The following is a 25,103-nucleotide window of genomic DNA, read 5'->3' as shown; positions in this document are numbered from 1 at the left end:
CTACTCTTGAGCACAGGTGGAAGAACTTACCTTTCTTCTTCTTTGCTGCTAAAAATATCTTCTTCAGGCCATCTTCTAGGGCTGCCATCTTAATGCCAGATAGGACATTGGAGCGATCACGATGCTGAGCCACAATCAAGGCCAACTGCAAAGAACCACCATTAGATAACCAGCCCGACATGAGACAGTCACACTGTCAGCCAAGTGACTGCCATGGAGGGGGCACAGCCCTTGAGGGGTCACTTGGGCTTGGCTTCATCTCGTTCAGATGCTGTGCCTAAACAGCAACGTCCTACTGTATGTTAAGACTTCACGTCCATTCATAATTATTACTTTGTGGTCACTTTATACAAGCTTTTCTTCTTCTTTTTAAAATATGTTACAGCCAGAGAACGAGTCCAAAACACACACTTTCCAAAAGCTCTCAAGGATTAAAAAAAAAAAGAACTTTTCTGAATTGTAGGCATGGAAAAGATCTTAGAGGTTCCTGTATTCCAGTCCTTTGATGCCTGAGTCAGCTCCACAACCCCCAGGACAAGCAGTCATTCCATCTCTGTTCAAATGATTCCCATGAGGATAAAATGCCAAGTTATCTGTGAACCAATGTAACCTAAGTGGAGCTGGATCGTGTCAAGGGAGCTTCTGGGATGACATCACCACAGTCATATCATAGACAGGTGCTCTACTCGCTGTAAACAGTTTTCCTGAATCATTCGATTCTGAGTTTCTCACACACAGACACTTTGCTGTTCTTCTCTTTTAGCATTTTAGAAATTACTGAAGGAATGACTCAACAGAAACCACTTTGCTGTTAGTCACTGTGTAGTTTGGATGTGTCCCCTCCAAATCTCATGCTGGGATGTAATCCCCAGTGTTGGAGGTGGGGCCTAGTGGGAGGTATTGGATCACGGGGTGGAATCCTCACGAATGGCTTAGTACCATACCCTTGCCATAACCTTTGGTGATGAATTCTTGCTCTGGTAAAGTTCACTTGAGATCTAGTTATTTAAAGCAGCACGGTACCATCCCCTACTCTGTCTTGTTCCTGCTCTTGCCATGTGTGATACGCTAGCTTCCCCTTTGCCTTCTGCCATGACTGTAAGCTTCCTGAAGCCCCCCCCAGGAGCAAATGTCAGTACCATGCTTCCTGTACAGTATGTAGAACCATGAGCAAATAAATCTCTTTTCTTTATGAATTACCCAGTCTCAGGGAGTTCTTTTATCGCAACGCAAAAACAGCCTAACACAGTCACACAGACCAGCAATCCCAAGAGGATGAGCCTCTCTTTTAGCCTGGTTTTGAAATTTCTCCTTAATTCTGGCTTAAAATTTGAAAATGAATCCAGGCCTTGGAGAAAGCCAGGTAGGTGTGGTAAATCAAACTCACTACAGGCATCCCAAATGGCAGGTAAGCAGGAGAGATAGGCCTAAGATGCAAAAGGATTCTGATGTGGGCAGAGGACATATGGATTAGTTTCTCTCCCCTGCTTCATTATGGCTGACTAGAAAACACAGTTTTTCATAGAAATTTTCACATGATACGAAATGAAACCCTCAGAGTTTTGACTCATGCTTTCTTACTCATGCAGTAAATATATATGGAGCATTTCTTATAAGCCAGTACTATGTGGGGTACTGAGGATAAAAAGACAAATAGAAACGCTTGTACTTAAGTGGAATCTGCTGTCTGGACAGTGCTCCAGGGACAAATGAATGGAAGGATGGGGACAGGGAAAGTGCAGTGGAGGCTACGGCCCAAACTACTTGTTATGGGCTGAACGGTGTCCCCCCAAACTCATATATTGAAGCCCTAACCCCTGGTACCTCATGTGACTGTATTTAGAGACAGGGTCTTTAAAGGGGTGATAAAGTTAAAACAAGGGTGTTAGGGTGAGGCCTGATCCATTCTGAATGAAATCCTTATAAGAAGGAAAATCTGGACACACAGACACCAGGGATATGCATGAGCAGCAAGACGACCACCATCTGCAAGCCAAGGAGAGAGTCCTCGGGAAAAACCAAACCTGCTGACACCTTGATCTTGGACTTTCAGCCTCCAGAATTGTGAGGAAAGACATTTCTGCTGTTTAAGCTACCCAGTCTGTGGCTTTTTGTTATGGCAGCCCTAATAAACTAATACACTAGTAGAGAGGCCAATGGGGGCAGGAGACACTTCAAGAGAAGTTGATTTGAGTCCACTTTTTTAGTTCTGAAAAGGGATGGGGGTTTTTACTTACCAAATCTTGCCCTTTGTTTCTTGACTCTTTATCATCAATAGGAAATAAAAGGACACCTCCCAAACTCAAGTCTGTGGTCAAACAGAAAGGAGCATCATAAAGAATACCAGGTTCACCAGGGAATGAATCCTCCTTTATCTTGCCTTTTTCAAATTCAGTTAGGTTTCAGAACCCACCTTCCTTCATAGCCCTTTCTCACGTTCCTGGCTTCAGTCAATACCTTAGCTGGGTACTCACCTGCTTCACTCCTGAATTTTTATGATCTTCTAATTTAATGCTCCTCAAACAATACCAACAAAGTACCTCTGTAGACATCAGAAAATGAATACGATCCCCAGAGGTAGCTGGGGGGCTTAGAGGAGGGAGCATTATGAGCTTGAAACTCCTTTGGAAGTTTTGTGCTTGTCTTCAATCATTCAAATTATTACATTCTACTTTATCTGTATCTGTTTGTATAATATATTTTTCTACCCCATCCAAATAAAATAAAACTGATAGTGAAGAAAAATGTGCCAATTTAATTCTATGGCTTTACATAAGCTGATGTGAAAGCAGTCAGAATCAAAATAGAGATGCTTGTGTTAAAAACTCTGACAAATATGGCTGAGCACAGTGACTCACACCTGTAATCCCAGTGCTTTAGGAGGCTGAGACAGGAGGACTGCTGGAAGCCAGGGGTCCCAGACTAACCTGGACAACAAGGCAAGACCCAGTCTCTACAAAACATAAGAAAAAATTAGTTGGGTTTGGTGGTGTGTACCTGTAGTCTTAGCTACTTGGGAGGCTAAGGCAGGAGGATCTCTTGAGCAAAGGAGTTAGAGGCTGTGGTGAGCTAGGATCACGCCAATGCACTCCAGCCTGACAGGATGAGACCCTGTCTCAAAAAAATAAAACAAAACTCTGACAAATGGAGCCAGGGAAAGCCATGAAGGGAAGGTGCTAATGTATGAATGCCTGATAACAACAACTATCCCAAAAGATTTTACAAAAACCACAACCTTGCACAACGGCGCTGGCAACCTTACATAAAAATAATCTTCTGCAAGGACATCTGCTCATTAACTGCCGCCCAACCTGAGACTGGTGCCACTCTTGTTACTAATCCTTGTAGTCAAAGACAATTGATTCAAAACAAATAAGTAATCTTTCTCATTCTCCTTAAAAACTTCAGACTTGGTACAGTGGCTTATGCCTGTAATTCTAGCACTTGAGGAGGCTGAGGTGGATCACTTGAGCTCTGGAGTTCCAGGCCAGCCTGGGTAACATGGCAAAACCCTGTCTCTACCAAAAATTCAAAAAAGTAGCCGGATGTGGTGGTGTGTGCCTGTGGTCCAAGCTACTTGGGAGGCTGAGGCAGGAAGATCACCTGAGCCTGGGAGGTGGAGATGGCAGTGAGCCAAGATCATGCCATAGTACTCCAGATAGTGAGACTCTGTCTCAAAAATAAATTTAAAAACACACACACGGGCCAGGCGTGGTGGCTCACACCTGTAATCCCAGCACTTTGGGAGGCCGAGGCGGGTGGATCACGAGGTCAAGAAATCGAGACCATCCTGGTCAACATGGTGAAACCCCGTCTCTACTAAAAATACAAAAAATTAGCTGGGCACGGTGGTGCGTGCCTGTAATCCCAGCTACTCAGGAGGCTGAGGCAGGAGAATTGCCTGAACCCGGGAGGCGGAGGTTGCGGTGAGCCGAGATCGAGCCATTGTACAAGCCTGGGTAACAAGAGCGAAACGCCATCTCAAAAAAAAAAAAAAAAAAACACACACACACACACACACACACACACACAAACACAAGAAATCAACCTATGTTCATCTTATTTTACAGAGCCTGTCTATTGGTTAGGTTGATACCAGTTTGAACTTTTTGTTCAGTCATTCTAAAATATTGGTTGTGCTTTGCCATCCTTTTGATCAAATCCCCCAAACGACCAGTCATTACCCATTTCATTAGATAAGGTTCTACTTAGAATGGCATCTCCCTGGACAAATCATGTGCGGTCTTCTACGATGTGGCCCGAGCCTCTGATGACAATGAAACTCTCCTCTATTCTGCCTGAACCTTCCACTCTGGCCTGCGTGGCCTGTACACTATCCTTCACACAAAGAAACAGGGTAACTGCCTGGGTCCTTCAATACGCACAGACGGTGAACAGTAGGTGTTGTAATGAGCAGTTGGGAATCCATTTGCCATTTCTCTCCACCTATTTAAATTCAACCCACCTTTCCAGGCCCAAGACAACTTTCATAACCTCCATGAAGTCTTCCCAGGGAATTCTAGTCCACAGCTTCATCTACTTTGCTGCAACCTGCTTCAATCCTTCTTCAGAGAAAACTGCACACTCCCATCTCCATGTCCTTACTGAGCACTCAGGCCTTAAGTCTGAGCTTCCCACTCTCCACAAAGTGCTCCAAGGTCATGTGAGTGACCTTGGTTCAAATCCATGGCCTTTTCCCAATTCATCCTCACGTTGGTGTCTGACACCATGAACTCTGCCTTCTTCACATATTTTCTTCCCTTGTACCTCAAAATACTGTACAAGGTTTCCTAATTTTCTGGCAATTCTTTCTGTCAGAAATTCCATCTTCTTGCCCCAAGTACTAAGTGGAGGTCTTTTCCAGGTCTGTTCTTTGCCTCTCGTTTCTCCAGCCTCCCTCTCACGTGGTTTCAAACACAGACTCCAAACAGGGACTCCTCAATCTGCAACTCCAGCGCTGGGGTTCTGCTTTGCCAACTGCCCAATCAGCATCTAGATCTGGATTGACTATTTTGACACACATTAAACCCTTCTTTCATTAACCTGTTTTACTAGAAAAAGTACTCACTCTTTACATTCTTACCTCCCTTTCTACCATATAGAACTGGGCAGGATTAGGAAAAAACAACCTCTAAGGAATCTGGAGGACCCTTCTGTTTCAGACAACATCCTTCAATCTCCAGAAAATGACCACAATAATAATTTTATTCCTCTTGCCACTTTGTTATTTCTGGATGTAAAAGGAGGTGTCTTTTTCCCTTCTCTGTGCCAAGGGAAAACACCGTTCGGGCTTCTATGTTCCCCTGGCACCAAAGAGCTTTATTTCTGTCTCCAGGGAGTGTTATAACCCAGGCTATGCTGACCTCATAACACATCTTCATTCCCCTGAGCACCAAACCCGAGCTCTGGTCAGCATTTTAATGGTGTGTCCAATTTCTCTCCTATAGGTCTTTTTCTTGAGACAAAGTCTTGGTCTGTCACTCAGGATGGAGTGCAATGGTGTGATCTCAGCTCACTGAAACCTCTACCTCCCAGGTTCAAGTGATTCTTGTGCCTCAGCCTTCCCAGTAGCTGGGATTACAGGCATGTGCCACCGTGCTTGGCTAATTTTTGTATTTTTTTTTTTTTTTTTGTAGAGACAGGGTTTCATCATGTTGGTGAGGCTGGTTTGGAATTCCTTGTCTCGTCTTGACCTTCCAAAGTGCTGGGATTACAGGTGTGAGCCACCACGCCCAGCCTCCCACAGGTCTTTAATATTTTCATGAGCTATTCATCTTTATTTCAATATTTTTTTTTCTTTTTCTTTTTCTTTTTAATGAGACAGGGTCTCACTCTCACTCAAGCTGTAGTGTAGTGGTGTAATTACAGCTCACTGCAACCTCAACCTCTTGGGCTCAAGTGATCCTCCCACCTCAGCCTCCTGAGTAGCTGGCACTACAGGCGTGCACCACCACACCCAGCTAATTTTTAAATTTTTTGTAGAGACATAGTCTCACTATGTTGCCCAGGCTGATCTCAAACTCCTGGCCTCAAGCAGTCCTCCTGCCTCAGTCTCTCAAAGTCGAGGATTACAAGCAAAGGCCACTGTGTCCAGCCCATTCCAATACTTTAACATGTATGCAGGGATGGATACTTTTCAGAATACACACATTCATTATGCTCACTTCAGTTCCATGAAGTAGGTAGAACAAGTATTATTCACAAATCACAGATGAGGAAACAGGCACAGAAAAGGTAAGGGAATGCCTTGAAGTCACAGAACAAGTAGCTAATTTACAACAGAATTCAGTTCCCAACCAGTTATTCTGATTTCTTTCTAGTGCTGTGTAACCCTCATGATACTAAGTGTCCTCTCCTCTCTTATTCCATCCTTAACCCTTCCTTCTGCTTTGCTTCTTACCTTTCATTTTCCCAGCCAGCTCATATATTTTTCTTGGCTCAGTGGATCGTTTTTCCAGAGCTGTAAATAAACCACCTCTGCCCCAGCGGCCAGAATCATCTGATTGAAGAAACAGAAAATTTTCAGTCCAGCCCATAATTTAGAAAAACAAAGGCACACAAAAGGGCTTGTGGAAGAATGATTTTTTTCAAAGGGAAAAAAAACAAAATATCTGATCTCCTAGGAAGATCAGAGGTTGGACTTCCCAAATATGTTTATGTTTTCTGGAAGATATCCCTAGGCCATCATAACAGGAAAGCATCTCAAAAATTAGTGTTCTGAATGAGCAAAATCTCTGTGGTGCATCTGTGATTCCTGGGAGATGACTGTGGAAGGATGGAGAATAGATGGAATATTGCAGAGTGAGGAGAAGCACTGGTTATGCAACAGCACACAGGCAGGGAAAAGGAAAGGTTAAATGACTTATTCAAGCTGGTATTAACAAAGCTGCTTAGTATCTTAGTATTTACAGTCATTTATTCATACTACAAATGTTTTTTAGCATGTATTATGTGTCAGGCATTGTTCTAGACACCAGAGTCAACAACAAAAAAAAAACCCCCGCTTCCATGAAGCATACTTTTAATTCAACAGTCAAATAAACAAATACGTAGGTAATATGTGAGGTGGGACAGGTGTGATAAAGGAAAATATGGGAGAAGGGACAGGGAATAACAGAGGGAGGGAGGATGGAGCCTGTTTTATATGAGGTGATCACAGAAGACCTCTCTGAGAAACAGACATTTCAATGACACTTGATGTGGTTATTTGGGAAGAGGGTTTTAGGCAGATGAAGTAAAAAGTACAAAGGTCAAGCAAGGGAACAAGCTTGACATTTTATTTTTTCTCAAAGAATCTGTCTTATCAATGTCGCTTCATGCCACCCTCCTAAAAACCTTGTGTTAAAGTTGAGAGATTAGATAACTAAACCAGGTAAATGAGAGAGCCAAGAGTGAAATGATTCTGGAATGTCTCCTGACTCTAAAATTCACACTTTTTTGACCACACAATACTACACTGGGACCATCACCCCTGGGTCAGGGTTCTGCCCCGCCCACCCCAGTGCTTGGCACCATAAGGATTGAGGCCCCCATCCCCAACCATACCATGTCTCGTACCTACGCAGTGCACGATGAGAGCATCCTCGACCCCAGCCTGAGGGTGGGTGACATCACCACTAACGTACATGAGGGAGGTAGCGTCTGGGTCTTGGTAATCCAGCTCAGCAGAACTCTCATCTTCCCCATTCTCAAGGTCCTCTGGCTCGCTCTCCTCAGAGGGCAGGCAGAAGGACTGGTAGTTGTTGGATTCCCACCAGGCCATCCTTTAGCAGGCCAGAGAGAAAAGGAAATTAACCCAGACAAACACAATCTCCCTTGGAGCATATTTCATACTGCTGTTCACAAACAATATCTGCCAAGTAGAAATGCTATTAGAAACTTATCCTGATTGAAGTTTTCTGCTTTTTTGTAAATAAACAAGACTTACTGACTAGGCCAACTGCTTCCTGACTACAATCCAATAATGAGCACTCACTGAATGTTCCTGTTTTTAAGAATATCACTAAAAGAGATTGTTCAAGTAAACTACTCTATGTCACATAGCTACAATAAAATCTTAAAATTTTCTGGTTTCAGCCAGGCACAGTAGCTCATGCCTGTAATCCCAGCACTTTGGACGTCAAGGCAGAAAGATAGCTTGGGTTCAGGAGCTTGAGGCAAGCCTGGGCAACACAACGAAGAGTGTCTCTACAAATAATAAAAAAATTAGCCACCCATGATGGCACACACCTGTGGTCCTGACTACTAGGGAGGTTATGGTGGGTAGATCACTGGAGCACGGGAGGTTGAGGCTGTAGTGAGCAGTGACCGTACCCACTGTACTCCAGCCTGGGTGACAGAGCAAGAATCCATCTCAAAAAAATAAAAAAAGATTCTGGTTTCAATGGAATCTATTTTCCCTGCCTTAGACACTTGGGACTTTTCACCTACATACAGTAAGCATTAAAAAAGTATCCTGTTACCAATAGGAACAAGCTTAAAATAAATCTTCTGTATTTTCAAAGTGATGTTCAACTGTGGTCTCACTACATTAGGGACTCCTTTACCAACAGTGGTCCCCAGCTTGGTTAACGCACACATACTTTTTCTTATGTTGAGCATCTTCCTTTTGCTTCTTCTTCTCCTCTATGAGTCTCCTTCTCTTGGCAGCTGCTTCTTGTCTTTTCTTCTGTCTGTCCTCCAGCTCTTCTGGGCTCAGAACCCGCTTCCTTTTGGTAGATCCCTCCACAAGGCCTGGGATGAGAACCTAGAGGAGGAACAAGATCCATCACCAGGGTCAAGAATGCTCCTCCCTAAGTTTCATTATCCCTACAGCACACTGTACAGAAGCAACATGCTTAATATTTCACAGAACACTGCATGTCCACCCGCCCTGCACGGTGGGAACTGAAGGCAAAGCACTTGAAGGCACAGTTCATATCACACACTTCACAGGCAGTGACGAGGATACCCTGCTCTTAACTCAGCCAGCACTGACATTGTAGAAACAGTCATTTAGATTCATTTCATTAGGAATAAGGTACTTCAGAAAAGTAACTTTTTTCCTCAACTGAAAGCATACCCTGAAGGATGCCACTTTAGCCATTTTTAATGGAACTCTTTCTGCAATGTATTATATAGTTTTGTTAAGACTATATTTCAATATCATGATTATCTTAGTAATAGCTAGCATTTAATGAGCACTTATTAACTGCCAAACACTGTGAACATTAAATATATCATTTATGATTGATATCTTCTCTTACCGCCATAGGGTCATAATTACCAACAGCAGGATATGGTATTTTGGTATAATATAGGGATGCTTTTAGGGGTGATTTGGATGGACAAGGCTGCTTTCACCTGCACTAAATCGTACAATATATTCTCTCCTTCTTAATGTTTTTCTATGCTGACTTTTTACCATAGTTTTTATACTAGGGTATGGTTAATTATATTAACATTTCAACAAACACACATTTATTTCTTGACAAGAACAAATGAATGAATGAATGAATGAATGAGGAATAAATGGAGGAATCCATCAGAGATTCATAAACCATCCAGAGATGAACTAAAAGGATTTAAGCCATGCTGTCCCCTTGGAAAAGTATTCCTCATTCATTCATTCATTCATTCATTTGTTCTCTTATCCTAAGAGAACAAAATGATGCCAGCATCATTTTTGTTTTGTTTTGTTTTCTTAGAACGAGAGTTTGGAAGAACATCTTTTAAATAAATTAACGGTTCTTACGCTGCCTTTATTTCGGAGTGATCGGCCCTCTTGAGTGGTTTTCTCCAAAAGGGTTTTCTGAAGGTTTACCAGTTGTTCAAATGATTTTCTGTCTTCCTTACTGGGCTCTTTAGAATAATCTTTCCCTTCAAATAAGTACATATGATTTTCTAACAACATAAAACACAAAGAGAGAAATGTCAGATACCAAGGAAAAACAGATTAATGCTATTCAAAGCAATAACTAGAGTGGGTAAGAAAACAGCCTATATTCTAAATGAGCTAAGACTAGATGAAGGTATTTCATTTCTCATCCCACTGACACTGAAGTAAGTGGGTTCTACATAAGGATCCCATGTGTTTACTTTTCCAAGGGGACAGCATGGCTTAAATCCTTTTGGTTTATCTCTAGATGGTTTATGAATCTCTGATGGATTCCTCCATTTATTCCTCATTCATTCATTCATTTCCAACTATTCCTCAGCACAAATCTCGGTGACATTAAGATCACCTAATAAAATCTATACTTTTTATTCCAAACAGACTTTTAATATTCAACTTGGCAAATCTAAGAATCATAAAAATAATCCCTTGGATTTACAATATTCCTTACAGATCTCATCAAGCATCTTCATGATCCTCACCACAATCCTGGTATATAACTAATCCTACTTTTGAAAGGGGAAACTGAGGGTTGGGCAGAAATTAAGGGACTCTCTAATTCTCACTGGTAATAAATGAAGAGGCAGGATTTTCCGATTCTAAGTCCAGTGTGCTCTTTTCAGTATGTAACGGTGTCTAGAAGGGTGGAGAGAGAACATGCTAGCAAATAATAATTATTGTAATAACAATAGCAATGAAGATAATAGTGTAATTTTGAATAGCACTGCGTGCTATCAGATCACTTCCACAACTATTATCGTGTCCGATTTTTCCAACTGTGTAAAACAGTAGAGTAGACACTAATAGGACCATTCTACAGATGAGAACACAAAGGCTCAAAGAGGCTGAGTGATCTGCCAAGATTATGAATAAAGTGATTAAGAAAAGTCAGGACCAGCCCAGACTAGCAACCACAGATAGGTAAGATGATGATTCAACAGGGAAGCATATTTAGTAGCACAAGTTACCAAATAATGTATTTTCACAACATTTGTGAAATCTGCTAAGTATGTTTTCCCTAGAGAGTATGAAAGCAAAACATTTTCATTCTCAAGAGATCAATTGCTTCACACTTGTACCCAAATCTAACCAGCTGTAGTTGTAATTGGCATTGCTAATTAAATCAGCAGGGGGCTTTCAATGAAGCACTCTATCAACAAGTAGAAGAAAAACAGAGCTGAGAAGTGTCAAATATGATCAACATATGTAGCTTCATACTGCATGTGATTCTCAACTTCCAAACATGCTTTTTTAAAAAATCCTGGCATTCAAGATAAAGCGACCCTGTTTTTTATCTAATTCTGATGGGGGCCATGTGAATTACCAGTCTTTCCTATCCATTTATATTCTTTGTAATCATGCTCCCTATCTTCACTCTGCCACCACAACAGGCCTGGACCTGTATCTCTATCCCACCAGGATAATCATTTACCACAGAGCGAACCTATACCTATTCATCAAAGAGAAAATCCCCAAGTTTAATACAACTGGGGAATTTTTCTGGCAGTTGGACTGTCTAAAAAAGTAAAATTATTTTAGGCAGTTGGATTGACTGAGAAATATAATTATCTTTCTGGAAAAGAGTGCGACTTTATTTTGTTCTAGTAAACGTTAGCAAAATAGGCTGAAATTATCTAGATAAGTACAGAAACGGGTGTAAGCGTTGCTATTTAATATAATCAATTATAACTTAAAAATATGATTACATGCATCTATTTCTTCTCTCACCTGAAACCACCAAGTGACAGTTAAAGGGATTTTAAAAAAGATATACGAGGCAATGGTGGATGAAAAAGTTCAGTAACCTTTTGGAAAATGAAAAGTGGCTGGAGGAATAATAACAGATTAAGAAGAGCCATAGAAACAAACATAGGTGCCTAGTCATGGTCTCATTATGAGTCGAGACCCTCTCAATCCCCCAAGAGCTTAGGACTTACAAGTTCAGCATACTGCAAGGGGCAGAACTGAGAGAAGATCTGCACCCCATAAAGCAGGAGTGCCGTGAGCCCTTGACTCACCCTGCCTTTTCAGTCTGAGCAACCAGGTGAACTCCATCCTCACTCTCCCAGGGAAAATACTAGAAGATTGGTCTTTGGAGAAAATGGGTTGCCCAGTGAAGACTTCAAACGTGGATATCAGGGAAGGTGCCCTCCATGTAAAAGCTGACTCATCAACCAGGAATAAGGCCCCGGGGCCCATGGACCTGCTCATGCTGGAGCTGCCATCAGCTTTGTGGCACTTCATCAGCACATGTCATCAGACAGCCAGGGGATACCAGATGGTCAGGGAAACTATCAACGAGAACAAGAGATCCCCAAACAATTTTTTTTTTTTTTTTAGAAAAAGAGGTACCATAGTGACTATAGCTAATGATGATATATTGTATTCCTTAGAAATACTAAGAGGGTGGATGTTAAGTGTTCTCACCACAAATGTAACCATAGGAAGTGATGTTCATAACCACCACAAATATGATAACCATATGAAGTATGTTCATTAGCTAGATTTAACGATTCCACATGGTATACGGGCTTTAAGGAATCACGTTGTACATGATAAATACAATTTTATCTGCCAATTTCTATAAATAAATAAATATAGTTTTGGTTTTTTTAAAAGAGGAAGAAAGATAAGTAAAAGTCAATGCAGTGGGAAGAAAAATACTTTTTAAAAAGATAACATCCTCCCTAAAATACATATTAAAAAGCTATAATAAATGTCTCCAGAGAAGACAATATGTCCTTGAAATGAGAACAGGGTACAATGAAAACAATAAGCAGAGAACAAGAAAGAGTTCTTGAAGAACATAAACAGAATATTTTCATCAAGAATTTTAAAGATAAAATCTAAGAAAAGTCAAAGAGCAGTTTCCTGTAAAACAATGCCAGCTGCCCAAATTCCAGCTTTTCCGCCTATCCCACAAAAACTATACAGACCAAAAAGGACAACAAAACCACCCCAATCCACGCCTACTACATCAGAAGTCAGAACATACTACACACTTCAACTTACGGTCGGTAACTAGAGAAATAAACCCCCAAAACCAGCCGAGGCAGCTCCAAAGCCTACACTAGAGTAGACAGTCAGGCAGAGACTATGCAGAGGAGAGGGCGGGCAGGGAGGGGGGTCCAGAAGGTCAGACAGATAAAATTTACCCCCAAAAGAGGGTCACATTCCAAGTGGGAAGATAATGAGTATAGGTCTGAGACCTGGTGGATCAGAGCAGTGGCTACTAAGGAGCTGAAAGGAAGGGAAGGCATGAAAATACACGCAGCCAGGAATTTGGAAAGGCACTGCTTCTGGCAGGGAGACAGAGACAACTTAGAAGTGGGAGACATCCTTTGACAAGTTTGTGGCAAAGAGAAAGAGAAAGCAAGTGATGGAAACTCACAGTCCTAGAGAAACAAAAGAGAACTGCGAAACCAGAAATCATGCTGCTACTACTCAACATAAAAGGGAGCTACCAACTAGTAAAGAAAGAGCACCGTTCTCTATTATTGAAAGAAAGTACTGGTGAATTAAGCCTAAGACTCCCAAACCTCTCACCCCAGTCCATACTGAATCTCTGATGCAGCTGGTACAGAAAAAAAAGTCATTTCAAAAGAACTTTGAGATGCCAGGGAATACCTTTACAAAGCTACCATGTGAGAAAGGACTTCAAGTCAGAAATTAAAATACTCAGAATAGAAAAGAACAAAATGACAAATGTTGACCAAATTCAGGAAAGAAAATTAAGAGAAAGACAAAATCATCTCCTACAGCTCATGGTGTATTATGAAAGTTAAACAGAAAAAAGCACATGACAAAGTCTGCTCTGTTGATGAACACAAAGTAAGCGCTCAATGTTAGCTGCAATTTAAAACACAAATAACTCTACCATTTAGAAGAGGAATCACTATGTGTAAAGCATCATACCAAGGACAGCAGACTTTACTAATAAACAAAGGAGAAGATACTTGCAACTAAGGGAGAATAGGTACAAATGCAAAGCCTTAAGAGTGATAATGTCACAAACACTAATACTACGATTTTGGTTCACAGTTCAGCTACAAGGGAAGAGCCACACAAAACTGCAGTTAGTCTGGGGAAAAGTTCTTGTACAAGCAAGTCTTAAACAGTGTGCCCAAGAAGACAACAGGGTTGGGTAGAAAAAAGATGTCCCAGAGAGCAGCATCCAGAGCTTTCCATGGGGACATGAGCTCTAGCTTGGGGTGCTTGTGCCATTTGCTCTGCTCTAACCTCCAACTTACTTCCTTCCTCTTGTTCTCTGCTCCCTCCCTCTGCTGCAGGCAAGGCATCAGAAGTCCACTGGCCATCTTTTGTTTCTCCCAGGATGGACTCCAGGTCTATTTCATCCACGGTGCTCCCCTCAGAGGCCAGCAGTTTATCCAAACCGAATTTGAGTATCTCACTCAACTTGGGTAGAGAAAACAAAAAAGTCTAGTCAGTTCTCATGAAAATGAACTTTAAGATATCAATGATTGGCTAAGTGGATAACGACGCCAAGCACAGTCCTACTCTGATGAATAGGCAGTCTTTCTGCTCTCTCCATCACAAATGGTAACAGCCCTGGCCATTTAATAGTTGGATGATGGGTAAGCAGAGAGGTGATAAATGATTATTAGAGGCACTGACTTTGACAATTCTCCATAAAAACAAAAAAATGTATAAGTCTCCAATGTTTTTGAAGAATAACAATAATTTCCTGCATTTCCTATAGCACCTCTCAATGACTTTTTCTTTCTCTCTCTCTTTTTTTTTTTTTTTAAGACAGAATCTCAATCTCGCTCTATCACCCAGGCTGCAGTGCAGTGGCATGATCTTGGCTCACTGCAACCTCTGCCTCCTGGGTTCAAGTGATTCTCCTGCCTCAGTCTCCTGAGTAGCTGGGATTACAGGTGCGCTCCACCACGCCCGGCTAGTTTTTTAATATTTTTAGTAGAGACGGGTTTCACCATGTTAGTCAGGCTGGTCTCGAACTCCTAACCTCATGATCTGCCCACTTCAACCTCCCAAAGTGCTGGGAGTACAGACATGAGCCACTGCACCTGGCTGACTCTTTTTCATAAGCATATTCCCAGTAGTCGTCAGAGACCGTTAGCTACTTCCCAACCTCCCCACTAACAGACTCCTTAGAAAGAGAAGGCTACACTGGGTACTTCACCTCTACTATAAACTGACTCCTTTTCTTTGGTAATTTATTCTCCTAACAATTTCCATAGAAATTTGGTTTCTATAGAAACCACTTTGGCAAACACCAGTAACAACTTCTGACCACCAGACCCAAGGCCTTTTCTCAGTTTGAACTTTCCTGGATGTTCCTCTGGCATTGCACTATCCTGCTTCTCTTCCCTCATCCCTCTCTGGAGTACCATCAGCCCATTCCCTATGGCCATAGGAACCACACAGAAAGCAGAGATAATTTTTCCTGGCTTTCACTTACTAATTCCAACTTTACACCTCCTAAGTACTAACTCTGAGATCCTGACCCAAGGTGGATTAAAACCTGCCCTTTTAGACTGGGTTAATTATCTCTAGATCATCTATTTTGTGAGTAACTTGGAAATCTTAAGGTATTCTGTAATAGCTTGAAAAAAAGACAGCTCACTTAAGCATGAATGCACCTAGATATATTTATATTTACTCTCCCTTTACATAACCAGGATGACTGGCTTGGGCAGCTGGTACTAAAAATAGTAGAAAACCAAGTATTTGTGATAAGAATTTGTCTATACTGGGACCCTCTCTCCAACCCCCTTGTACTTATGCTTGTCTCCTGGCTCTCCCTTGTTATTGCTCACTTGCAATGTGTCCTAGTCATTAAGGAAATTATATGTGTTTTTATGAGACGCTGTATATTACAGTAATTAAGGGCATGTGCTCGGAAGTTAGACTGCTTAATTTGGAATCTGAAATCTGAATAACCTTGGGCAAATTACTTAAGATGGGGATAAAGACAGTGTCTATCTCATCCTGCTGTCATTCTGATTTACTGAAACAACTGGAAAAGAGCACCTCAGACAACACTCAGCGCACAGTATTTAATAAGTGTTCACTACGCCTGCATCTCCCTGCCTCTCTTTCTACTCTGTCCTCCCTGCAGGATAATAAACATGCTTCCTTCTTTTAGGACTTCAGAACTCCATACCTACTGCTTAGATTTACCAAATCAGAACCACATCTTTTACTTCTGGTTTTTTGGTATTAAAAAGAAATCGCCTGCTTTCTTTTGAGACAAGGGCATTGGGTTATCACCTTTGTTTTTGGCAACCACAAATAACTCATAGCGTCTGGATGGGGAAGAGATGAATCAGACATTTGAGTCAGAAAGTAACTTTCTGATAACCATGAGCTGCACGAGAAGTCCAACAGAGTTGCTCTCAGCCAGCAGCCTGTGTTCCTACTGGTATGTGGCCCCATGGGGTGGAGGTGTGTCTCCACCTTTCCCAATGATGTGTCCAGCAGCCCACATCACAACATACCTCTCACTGGAACCCTGGAGCTCCCTCCACTGGGAGATTGCAAACAACTCATGACATCCTTCCTCCTCTAAAGAGAATGCAAGCCTTCTGAGGCTCTGTCGTTTACCCCTTCACCATGCCTAGCAGTGAGCTTCTCTCAAGGTTCTATGGAAAATTGTTCTGCGGAAAACTGCATTTAAGAGTATCTACAGTGTACAGGAAGACAGTGTGGCAATTCCTCAATCTAAAACCAGAAATACCATTTGATCCAGCAATCCCATTACTGGGTATATACCCAAAGGATTACAAATCATTCTACTATAAAGACACATTCTATTATAAAGACACAGACAATAAATACATGCATACATATGTTTATTGTGGCACTGCTCACAATAGCAAGCTTGGAACCAACCCAAATGCCCATCAATGATAGACTGGATAAAGAAAATGTGGCACATATACACTATGGAATACCATGCAGGCATAAAAAAGAATGAGTTTATATCCTTTGCAGGGACATGGATGAAGCTGGAAACCATCATTCTCAGCAAACTAACACAAGAACAGAAAACCAAACATCACATGTTCTCACTCATAAGTGGGAGTTGAACAATGAGGACACATGGACACAGGGAGGGGAACATCACACACAGGGGCCTGTCAAGGGGTAGGGGGCTAGGGGAGGGACAGCATGAAGAGATATACCTAATGTAGATGACAGGGTATCAGATATAGCAAATCACCATAGCACATGCATATCTATGTAACAATCCTGCACGTTCTGCACATGTACCCCAGAACTTAAAGTATACTAAAAAATAAAATTAAATAAAAATTAAAAAAAATACAAGTATCTACCGTGTACTTCTACCTCGCTCTCAAGCTTTTTTCTCACGTTTGTAATTTCTCTTAGACAGTGTGAAATTAAAATGTACAGCCTGCCCTACCACCATTATAGTTAATTAAGCATGCATGTGACGTAGAATCAGCAACAAAAGGAAAGACAGAAAAAGAAAAAAGCCACACCTACCCCCTAAGATAAACAAAGAACAAACAAATAAATAACACCCAGGGTTACTCTTTCTAGTTCTAGTCCCCAAATTAATGAAACCTTGAACCTTCCCTGCGATTACTGACTCCCTAACAAAAACATGATCCCTGCTTTTGCAATGCTGATAGGTAAAGATATGCACTGGCCTTTGCATATATGGTAACCATGTGAAAAAAGTGCTGCTTTCTAACCCATGCTCAGACTAATTACAAACTTGGTAACTCTGCTTGTATTATTGAGTAATTTTTTTCCCTCTTAAACACTTGTATTTTTTGATAGACTAGTCCTTTCAAAGCCTAGTCTTTCTTGAAAACTTTTGCAAATAAAATTCTTTCCTTTTGTCTCTCAGTCTGCCTCTAACAACAGAATATGTTTATATTGTATTTTTACCGCATACTCTGACTAAAGCCTAAATTATCTTCCTAAAATTCTGACCTACCTATTTTCCTTTCTATTCTCCTCATCATACAGGCTTAAAACCTCACAGCTGTCTTTGAATTTTCTATCTCCCTGCTGTTGAGACCCACCTCTAAATAGCAGCCAACTCCCGTCCTTCCTTCTTTTGCAATGCTTCTCACACCAGACCCTCCCACTGATACTGCCCTTGACAGACATTGATTACTCCCTTCATATCTGCATCTTTCTCGTATCCTAGGAGTCGGTCTCTTTGCATCCAGCCCCTCATCCTTAGGGCAAAAACAATGGATCCAGGAAATATTACGAGTTCTAATTTTAACCCAAGGGCTGCTACAGAATAACTCTAAGTGCTCTTCCAAAAGAGAGCTCTAAAATCTTCCAATCCAGCATCTGTCTCCCATCCAGTATTCCCTTCTTCAAGCAAATTACCTCTAGTTTTTTCACCCATTTTTCCTATGGCACGATTTTGAATTCCTGGTCTCATTCACCCTCTTCTGAGTATGAAGTAATGTAAGTCACTGATCAAAGAGTCTGGGATTAACGAGGAAGTACAGAATTAATTGTTATTGACTATGCTGAGTTCTTTATTTTAACTAATTCTCTTAATAGCCCTCTGAGGTAACCAGTGGTATCTTTATTTTTAGAAATGCAAAAAGAGTAGATCTAAGAGGTTAAAAAAGCTGCTCAAATCCAAAGAGCCAAGAAGTGATGAGGCTTGGATCTGAATCCTTAGTTTCTACAGACCCTGCACACAGCCAGCACTGTGGCAGGTATGAGGGAGGCCAGGGAATAAACGTGTACCTGCGGGGAGTGGCTGATGAGTGCTGGTTCTTTTCATTTACACTGTCCTCCACAAAGGGTACTGGCATATTCCAAAGCGAAGAACAATGTATCGTACCTGGAGGTCAGCATCGGCTGAGGGTTTCTGGGCTCCCAGAGTAAAATGGCCTCCTTCTATGATCATGTTGGTGAGCTGCAGTTTGGAGGCTGCTTTCCTATAGACGATTTCTTCCACAGTGTCTCGGCCAATCAGTCGAATAACTTTAACAGACCTGGACATAAGTCAAACAAGAGTTGTGTCCTATAAGGGTCTGCAAAACTGGGCAGACTCTTGTATGCAAGGTAAATGCGAGATGTATGCAAGGTAAATACATCTAAAAGCAAACAATGAAAGGGAGATTGTTTCATTTGGACCTGAGTACTTGTTAGAACTCGCCTCAAATTCTCTCTGAACCATTCCAACAGAGTCGAGGAAAGAATATTGGGGTAACCATGACTGGAATCCCTTATCTGTGGCCAAGGAAAACCTCTGGAAGATCAAATTATCCTCAGATCAAAGGGTAACATCTATTTTTTTTAAGCTTAGCTCCATAACCCCATTTTTTAACTAAGTTAGAGCCTAACTCATGAAGGATGAGTTAAATAACTTCTAAAGTTTCTTTCTAATCCTTTCACAGTGTGATTCTACTCTTTCTAATAAAGGCAGTCTGGACTGATGTGACCCCCCTCCAATACTAACCTAGGAGTCAACAGCACAGATGGGCTAAGACCTGGTGGTCCCTCGGCTCCCAGTGTGGGACTGTCGCCAGGACTATATTCTTCACCTTCCTCACGACCTGGAACTGCTGCTGGGCAAGCCAAGGAAGCAGAAAACAAACCACTCACTTGTTTTGGCCAATTCGATGAGCCCTGGCAGCTGCTTGCAAGTCATTCTGAGGATTGAAGTCACTGTCAACAAAAATCACAGTATCTGCTGCTGTTAAGTTCATGCCAACTCCACCTGAAAACAATGCAAAAAGGAACATAATCAGCAGCACATAGACAAGGAGCTAGAAAATAAACACAAGGCCTGCGTCGGTTAGACCGACAAATGGAAATCAACCAAATAAACTGGCTTCATCCTTCAAATGAACCCGCACCCCCAACTCCAGAGCCTTGTTCTAGCAGTGAGAAGTGCTAGCTGACCTCTTATTGCCTGATGGGAAAATTTTTATTACTGAATGGAACAGAATGAGTGGAGCAGGGGCAAGTGGCAAAAGTGAATACTTAAAGTTAGTGCCATGGAGCCACTTTTTCTCTTCTGCTTAAAAACCTTGATTAGATTTTGATTCGAGTAGTTTCAGGAAAAGGATACATGCTCTTTCAGAAAGCAGACCTAGGCTGGGTGGCTCAAGCCTGTAATCCTAGCACTTTGGGAGGCTGAGGCGAGTGGATCACAAAGTCAAGAGATCGAGACTATCCTGGCCAACATGGTGAAACCCTATCTCTACTAAAAATACAAAAATTAGCTGGGCGTGGTAGCAGGTGCCTGTAGTCCCAGCTACTCGGGACGCCGAGGCAGGAGAATCGCTTGAACTGAGGAGGCAGAGGTTGCAGTGAGTTGAGATCGCGCCACTGCACTCCAGACTGGGCGACAGAGCGAGAATGTCTCAAAAAAGAAAAAGAAAAAAGAAAACAGATCTAACTATGAGATCTGCTGTGGCCACTGTCAAGAGAAGAGCGCTGAATGTCGCTTGCAAGTTACAACTAGGTAGTAAGATCTCCGATAAAAAGTTAACGAGAAGAGGGGATGATATTACAATCCTGAGCAGAGTGGGAAACCACCTCCCTCTCATTAGAGAAAACCCCAGTGCATCTTTTTTGTACTTGTTTCCACATTAATCAAAGAGAAAGTAAGAAAACCAAAGGCAAGACAAGAAAACTCCATGGAACAACTTGCTGGTCTTTCTTCGGTGCTGCAGGAAGAGAGCTGAGGGGGTACCTTGGATTACAGGAATTAATTAAGAAAACCATGAAGGTAAACTACAGCTTTCTCTTTGATTAATGTGAAAACAAGTAAAAAGCCGACTCTCTTTTGCCAGGGTTGCTAGAGTTTGTTATTGAAACCAGCAAGCCTCGAAGGGCTTGTTCCATGAACCTGAATTAGGGACTAACTTTTGAGAAGGACTACCTGCCATAAATTGATCTGCAGACAAGTCAGGCAGGAATATTCTAATTAAAGTCTTCATACCAAGTTGAAGTTGGAACAAGGAGGTAATCATGAATGATTACTGAGCGATGCTAAATTATACCTAATAATAATGACAGTTACACTTACGCTGTGCTTACGACTTGCCAGGCATTATTCTGAGCACTCTCTATATATTAACTCCTTTAGCCCTCGCAACGACTCTGTTGGGAAGTTGAGTAATTGCTATGATTATCCCCACTTTACAGGTGTTGAAAGGGCAGGTAAGGGACTTCTCTGAAGTTGCAAGGCTAGAAGGTGAAAGAGCCAGGATTCATTCCTTTGCAGTCTGGGTCCAGAGCCTGGGCTTTCATCCACTCTACTGTAATACTGTTCAGGCACTTATTTCATTTCAAAATGTGTTCCATAAAATTATCTTCTTGAATTCATGCTGTCTAAGTGCAGCTCTTCTTCACTGAGGGGTGAGATTTTTATAAATAAGCTACAGCCGTATTTGAAACATATTCATGAGCTATCACTGCCATCTGCTGGCAATACGACTCAATCACAGAAATATTTGAAAGTTGGAAGGATACCTGTTCAAGAAATGAAAACCCTGTAAAACTACAGCAAACACAACAGTCAGTGTTTGGAAAAGGCTAATGTCTGGGACTGCTTCAGTTCCCAGAAGATCTACTCTGAGTCCTCCAAGGAGATGAACTGAAAAGCAGAGATCTCTTTTTTCCTAATTTTAGACATTTCAAACACAATGCTGCTCTCTGAATATGAAGATGATGAAATCCTTAAAGCATAAATAAAATTGTATCCCAACAGTGATGACGCACTGCCTTATTCTTTCAGTTTCTCCTAAGACTAACCCTGAGACAACTGATCACATGAGAAAATGGCTGAGATTCTACATGCAGTCTATGATCTTGGAAGAGTAAGGCCAAATGAATCTTGTGTTATTTTTATTAGGGAGATAAAACAAACACAGGTGAAATAATCTCCTTATAATCAAAGATTATATCTAACACTTCTTTCATATACCCTTATAGTACTAGGCATTTATAACGGTTTCTACATAAGACTGAACTCTATTTTTTTCAGAAAAATATCAATCTGTCTTTAATAGAGCACACATATCCCTTTCATGTTCCTGCATGTATTCCATCAAGATTTATGTCTATAAAAATAAGGTAATGAAACTAGGATCCTATGAGTTCAAAACTAAGGTCAGTTTGCTCCAGGACATGAGAATAATTTATTTTATTTTTGAGACAGAGTCTCACTCTGTCACCCAGGCTGGAGTGCAGTGGTGCAATCTCAGCTCACTGCAACCTCTGCCTCCTGGGTTCAAGCAATTCTCCTGTCTCAGCCTCCCTAGTAGTTAGGATTACAGGTATGCACCATCATACTCAGCTAAGTTTTATATATTTTTTTAGTACAGATAGGGTTTTACCATGTTGGCCAGGCTGGTCTTGAACTCCCGACCTCCAGTGATCCACCCACCTTGGTCTCCCAAAGTCCTGGGATTATAGGCACAAGCCACTGCACCAGCTTTTTTTTTTTTTTCCAGACACCATAATGACTTAGAGAATCATTTCATCTCCAAGAGCTGACTTCAAATTATGTAAGAGTATACGAAAGCACTCTGTGACTGGTAAAGTATTACACATGTCATAATATTTATAATTTAAGTGATATATGGACAATGTCATCAATAATTCTAAAAAGTTGGTAGTTTCAACATAGTAACATTTTTTAAACAACTAGATTTTTGCTAAGCTTTTCAACATTATTCCAGAAATACTTATAAAGGAAGAACAACTAGCAGACAAACTGTTACCTTATTTCCCAAATTTATGGTTAGGAAGAAGAGCTACCTCCACTGAATGTAAATGAAACATTCCACAAAATTACAGAAGCCTTTCAGGACATTCCCAGGTCAATGGTCAAAGCAGATTAGAATTACTTTCCAATAACCCCAGGTTTCAGCCTTACTTCTTTGATGAGATGACATCTTGGACAAGTTGGATAGAATAGAGCACCATGCTTGAAGTCCAGTACCTTGTTTTACATTCAATAATAACCTCATCTTTCAGAGAATTAAGGAAAAAAGTGTAGTAATAGTGGGATGTAATAGTACTCTTATTATTCCTCATTGTCTGTTTCCATTAACACCTATGCAACCTACCTGCCCTAGTACTCAGGAGAAAAACAAAAATGGGTTGCTGTCCAAAGTTCTTAATGGCCAAGTGTCTCTCTTCTCCTCTCACAGAACCATCCACACGCTCATAGCTGTAGCCTTTACAGAGAGGAAGAAAAACAGAAATCGTAACCCTTTTCAAGTAGTCTTTGGGGAATAAAAAAATTAAGTTAGCCCAAAACCAAAGGCCAATTTTGTCCCTTTTCATACGCAGGCATGGCCCTACTCTAAGCAAATCCCATGGGAAAAATTTAAACAGGGACAATGATCATCTTACAAAAGAACTCACCATAACATACTCTGGACTTTTAAAATACATGAAGCCATGGCATTTATGGAGTTAATACTCAGTTTTGACTATTTGTAAGCAACCCTGAACATCTATCCTGTGTGGTAGTTTCAATTTTGCTGACACATAATTCTTACTTATGTAAGCAGAAGACAAGCACTTGGAAGCAGGTGAGTGAGCCCTTCTAATGGCCCAGCAATCTGCCTTTCAGTGAGGCTTTAAGAGGTCACCACCTGTCTCCATGCATCCATGTGGGGAAGGGCAGCTGAAGCTCAGGCTGTGTTTGTGCATCTGGGGACCTCTCAATGGCCAGTGGCGTGTGCCAACAGCATTTCTCCAAGTGTCCACCAGACCAAGTACACAGAGACCCGGTCTGGACTACTTTTTTAAATTGTAAGGTCTGGAGCTGATACTTCTTTACCACTGGGCTCAAGATCAACTCATGTTAGAGCCTTTTCTCATCATTTCACATAAATCTTACCACATATTAAACAGACTTCCCAGGTAATAAACTACATTCCTTATCATCTATATAGAAAAAGTTGATCTTACTTTTCCCCTGCCTTATTTGTATCTCTGTAATTTCAATATTCACCTTTTTACTGATCCTGAGTAAGTGCTCAACTGTTGAGGTGAATGTTACAAGACACTAAAAGCTCTAGTCACCAAAACTTTGTTTATATACATTTTCAGAAACACCAACATTTCCACGACATCTGCTCCATGGCCCATCATTTTACATCACATAACTGACGGGAACGTAGGTGTTTATTTCTGCCCACGTGCCTCTTCTCTGCTTTCCATCCTTGCCTTCACTCGTCACTCTCCTCTTGCTTTACTTTTGATCTTTTGGTTCTGAATAACATTCTCACCCTGCTTTCCTTTGAAATATTCTCATATCCCATATTATTCTTCATGGACCTATCTGGACTACTAAGTCTAATAGAGCCTTAGGTAATGTAGTGGCCAAAAGGTGTGTCACCTCTGTAATCCATATAGTCTTGGAGAATATCCAACATCTGGGTCATCTGGGAGAAAAGTAAAACTCGATGGCCCCTGGCAAGAAAAAGAGAAATGAATACTGCAAGTCTAGTGATACTTAAGGTAAATTTCTCTCAGTCAAAACTTACCAAAGAATACAAGTTTATAAATACTGAAGTAGAAATGTAAATGTCATATAATTTATAGACTGCCTTAGAAACTCCAAATGCTTTCTATAAGAATATACCTCCACAGGTGGCTGCATCCCTCAGAACGGTCATCCTCAAACTAGAGTGGAGATTATTCCCAGGGGACATGCCAATGACAGGGGATATAAGCCCTAGAATAAACACGGTGTCTCTTTCTGGAATGTCAATTTGCTCAATGGAAAGAAATACAAGCTTTCATTTTAGTAGCAAAATAAATACAGATATGTGAAGTGTAAAATGCAAAATTCAAATGCACAAAAAATAAAAAAAAAAGAAATACTGGAGACTCTGAAGAAAGCTTGTGTTTAGTCATCTACAGCTGTTTCCTATTTGCGGGTATAGTCACTATCCTCTCATTTACAGCTATATTGGTTGAAAAGTCTGAGAAGCATTACTTTAGAGAAGCAAGGGGTAAGTGACCTCTCATCCTCCATGATACATGAGAAAATTTTTGTATACATGAGAGGAGGGAAGAAAGGAGGAGGCAAAATGATGGAGTAAGTCAAGAACAAAGTCAAGCCTAGAGTCCCTTGTTATTGGCTATTATGCTAAATTTACATAAACAAAGAAGCATAGCACTGTCGAAACAATATTCTCATTATAAAAACTTATTTAATCTGAGCTTGCAACAAGTTTAAGAGGAGTAATTATGGGGAACTCTT

General features: G+C 41.1%; 1 protein-coding gene across 1 annotated transcript in view; it reads right to left on the bottom strand.

Moving 5' to 3' along the window:
- CHD1L (chromodomain helicase DNA binding protein 1 like) overlaps window positions 1–25,103 on the bottom strand; it is a 59,925-nt gene that overhangs the window by 8,421 nt on the left and 26,401 nt on the right. The window contains exons 11-21 of the mRNA XM_012471980.3: window positions 24,234–24,307; window positions 22,951–23,061; window positions 19,472–19,586; window positions 18,705–18,858; window positions 14,125–14,290; window positions 9,734–9,882; window positions 8,583–8,746; window positions 7,558–7,763; window positions 6,401–6,499; window positions 2,238–2,308; window positions 31–145 (exon numbers count right to left, since the gene is read on the bottom strand). Coding sequence (XP_012327403.2) covers window positions 31–145; window positions 2,238–2,308; window positions 6,401–6,499; window positions 7,558–7,763; window positions 8,583–8,746; window positions 9,734–9,882; window positions 14,125–14,290; window positions 18,705–18,858; window positions 19,472–19,586; window positions 22,951–23,061; window positions 24,234–24,307 — 1,424 coding nt within the window. The remainder of the gene's footprint in view (window positions 1–30; window positions 146–2,237; window positions 2,309–6,400; window positions 6,500–7,557; window positions 7,764–8,582; window positions 8,747–9,733; window positions 9,883–14,124; window positions 14,291–18,704; window positions 18,859–19,471; window positions 19,587–22,950; window positions 23,062–24,233; window positions 24,308–25,103) is intronic.

The sequence above is a fragment of the Aotus nancymaae genome, unplaced genomic scaffold, assembly GCF_030222135.1.
Source record: "Aotus nancymaae isolate 86718 unplaced genomic scaffold, 86718_ANA_hifiasm-v0.15.2.pri h1tg000108l, whole genome shotgun sequence".
In the NCBI taxonomy this organism is placed as follows: domain Eukaryota; kingdom Metazoa; phylum Chordata; class Mammalia; order Primates; family Aotidae; genus Aotus; species Aotus nancymaae.
Note: the sequence above shows the minus strand (reverse complement) of the source record. Positions and strands in the feature narration are given on the sequence as shown.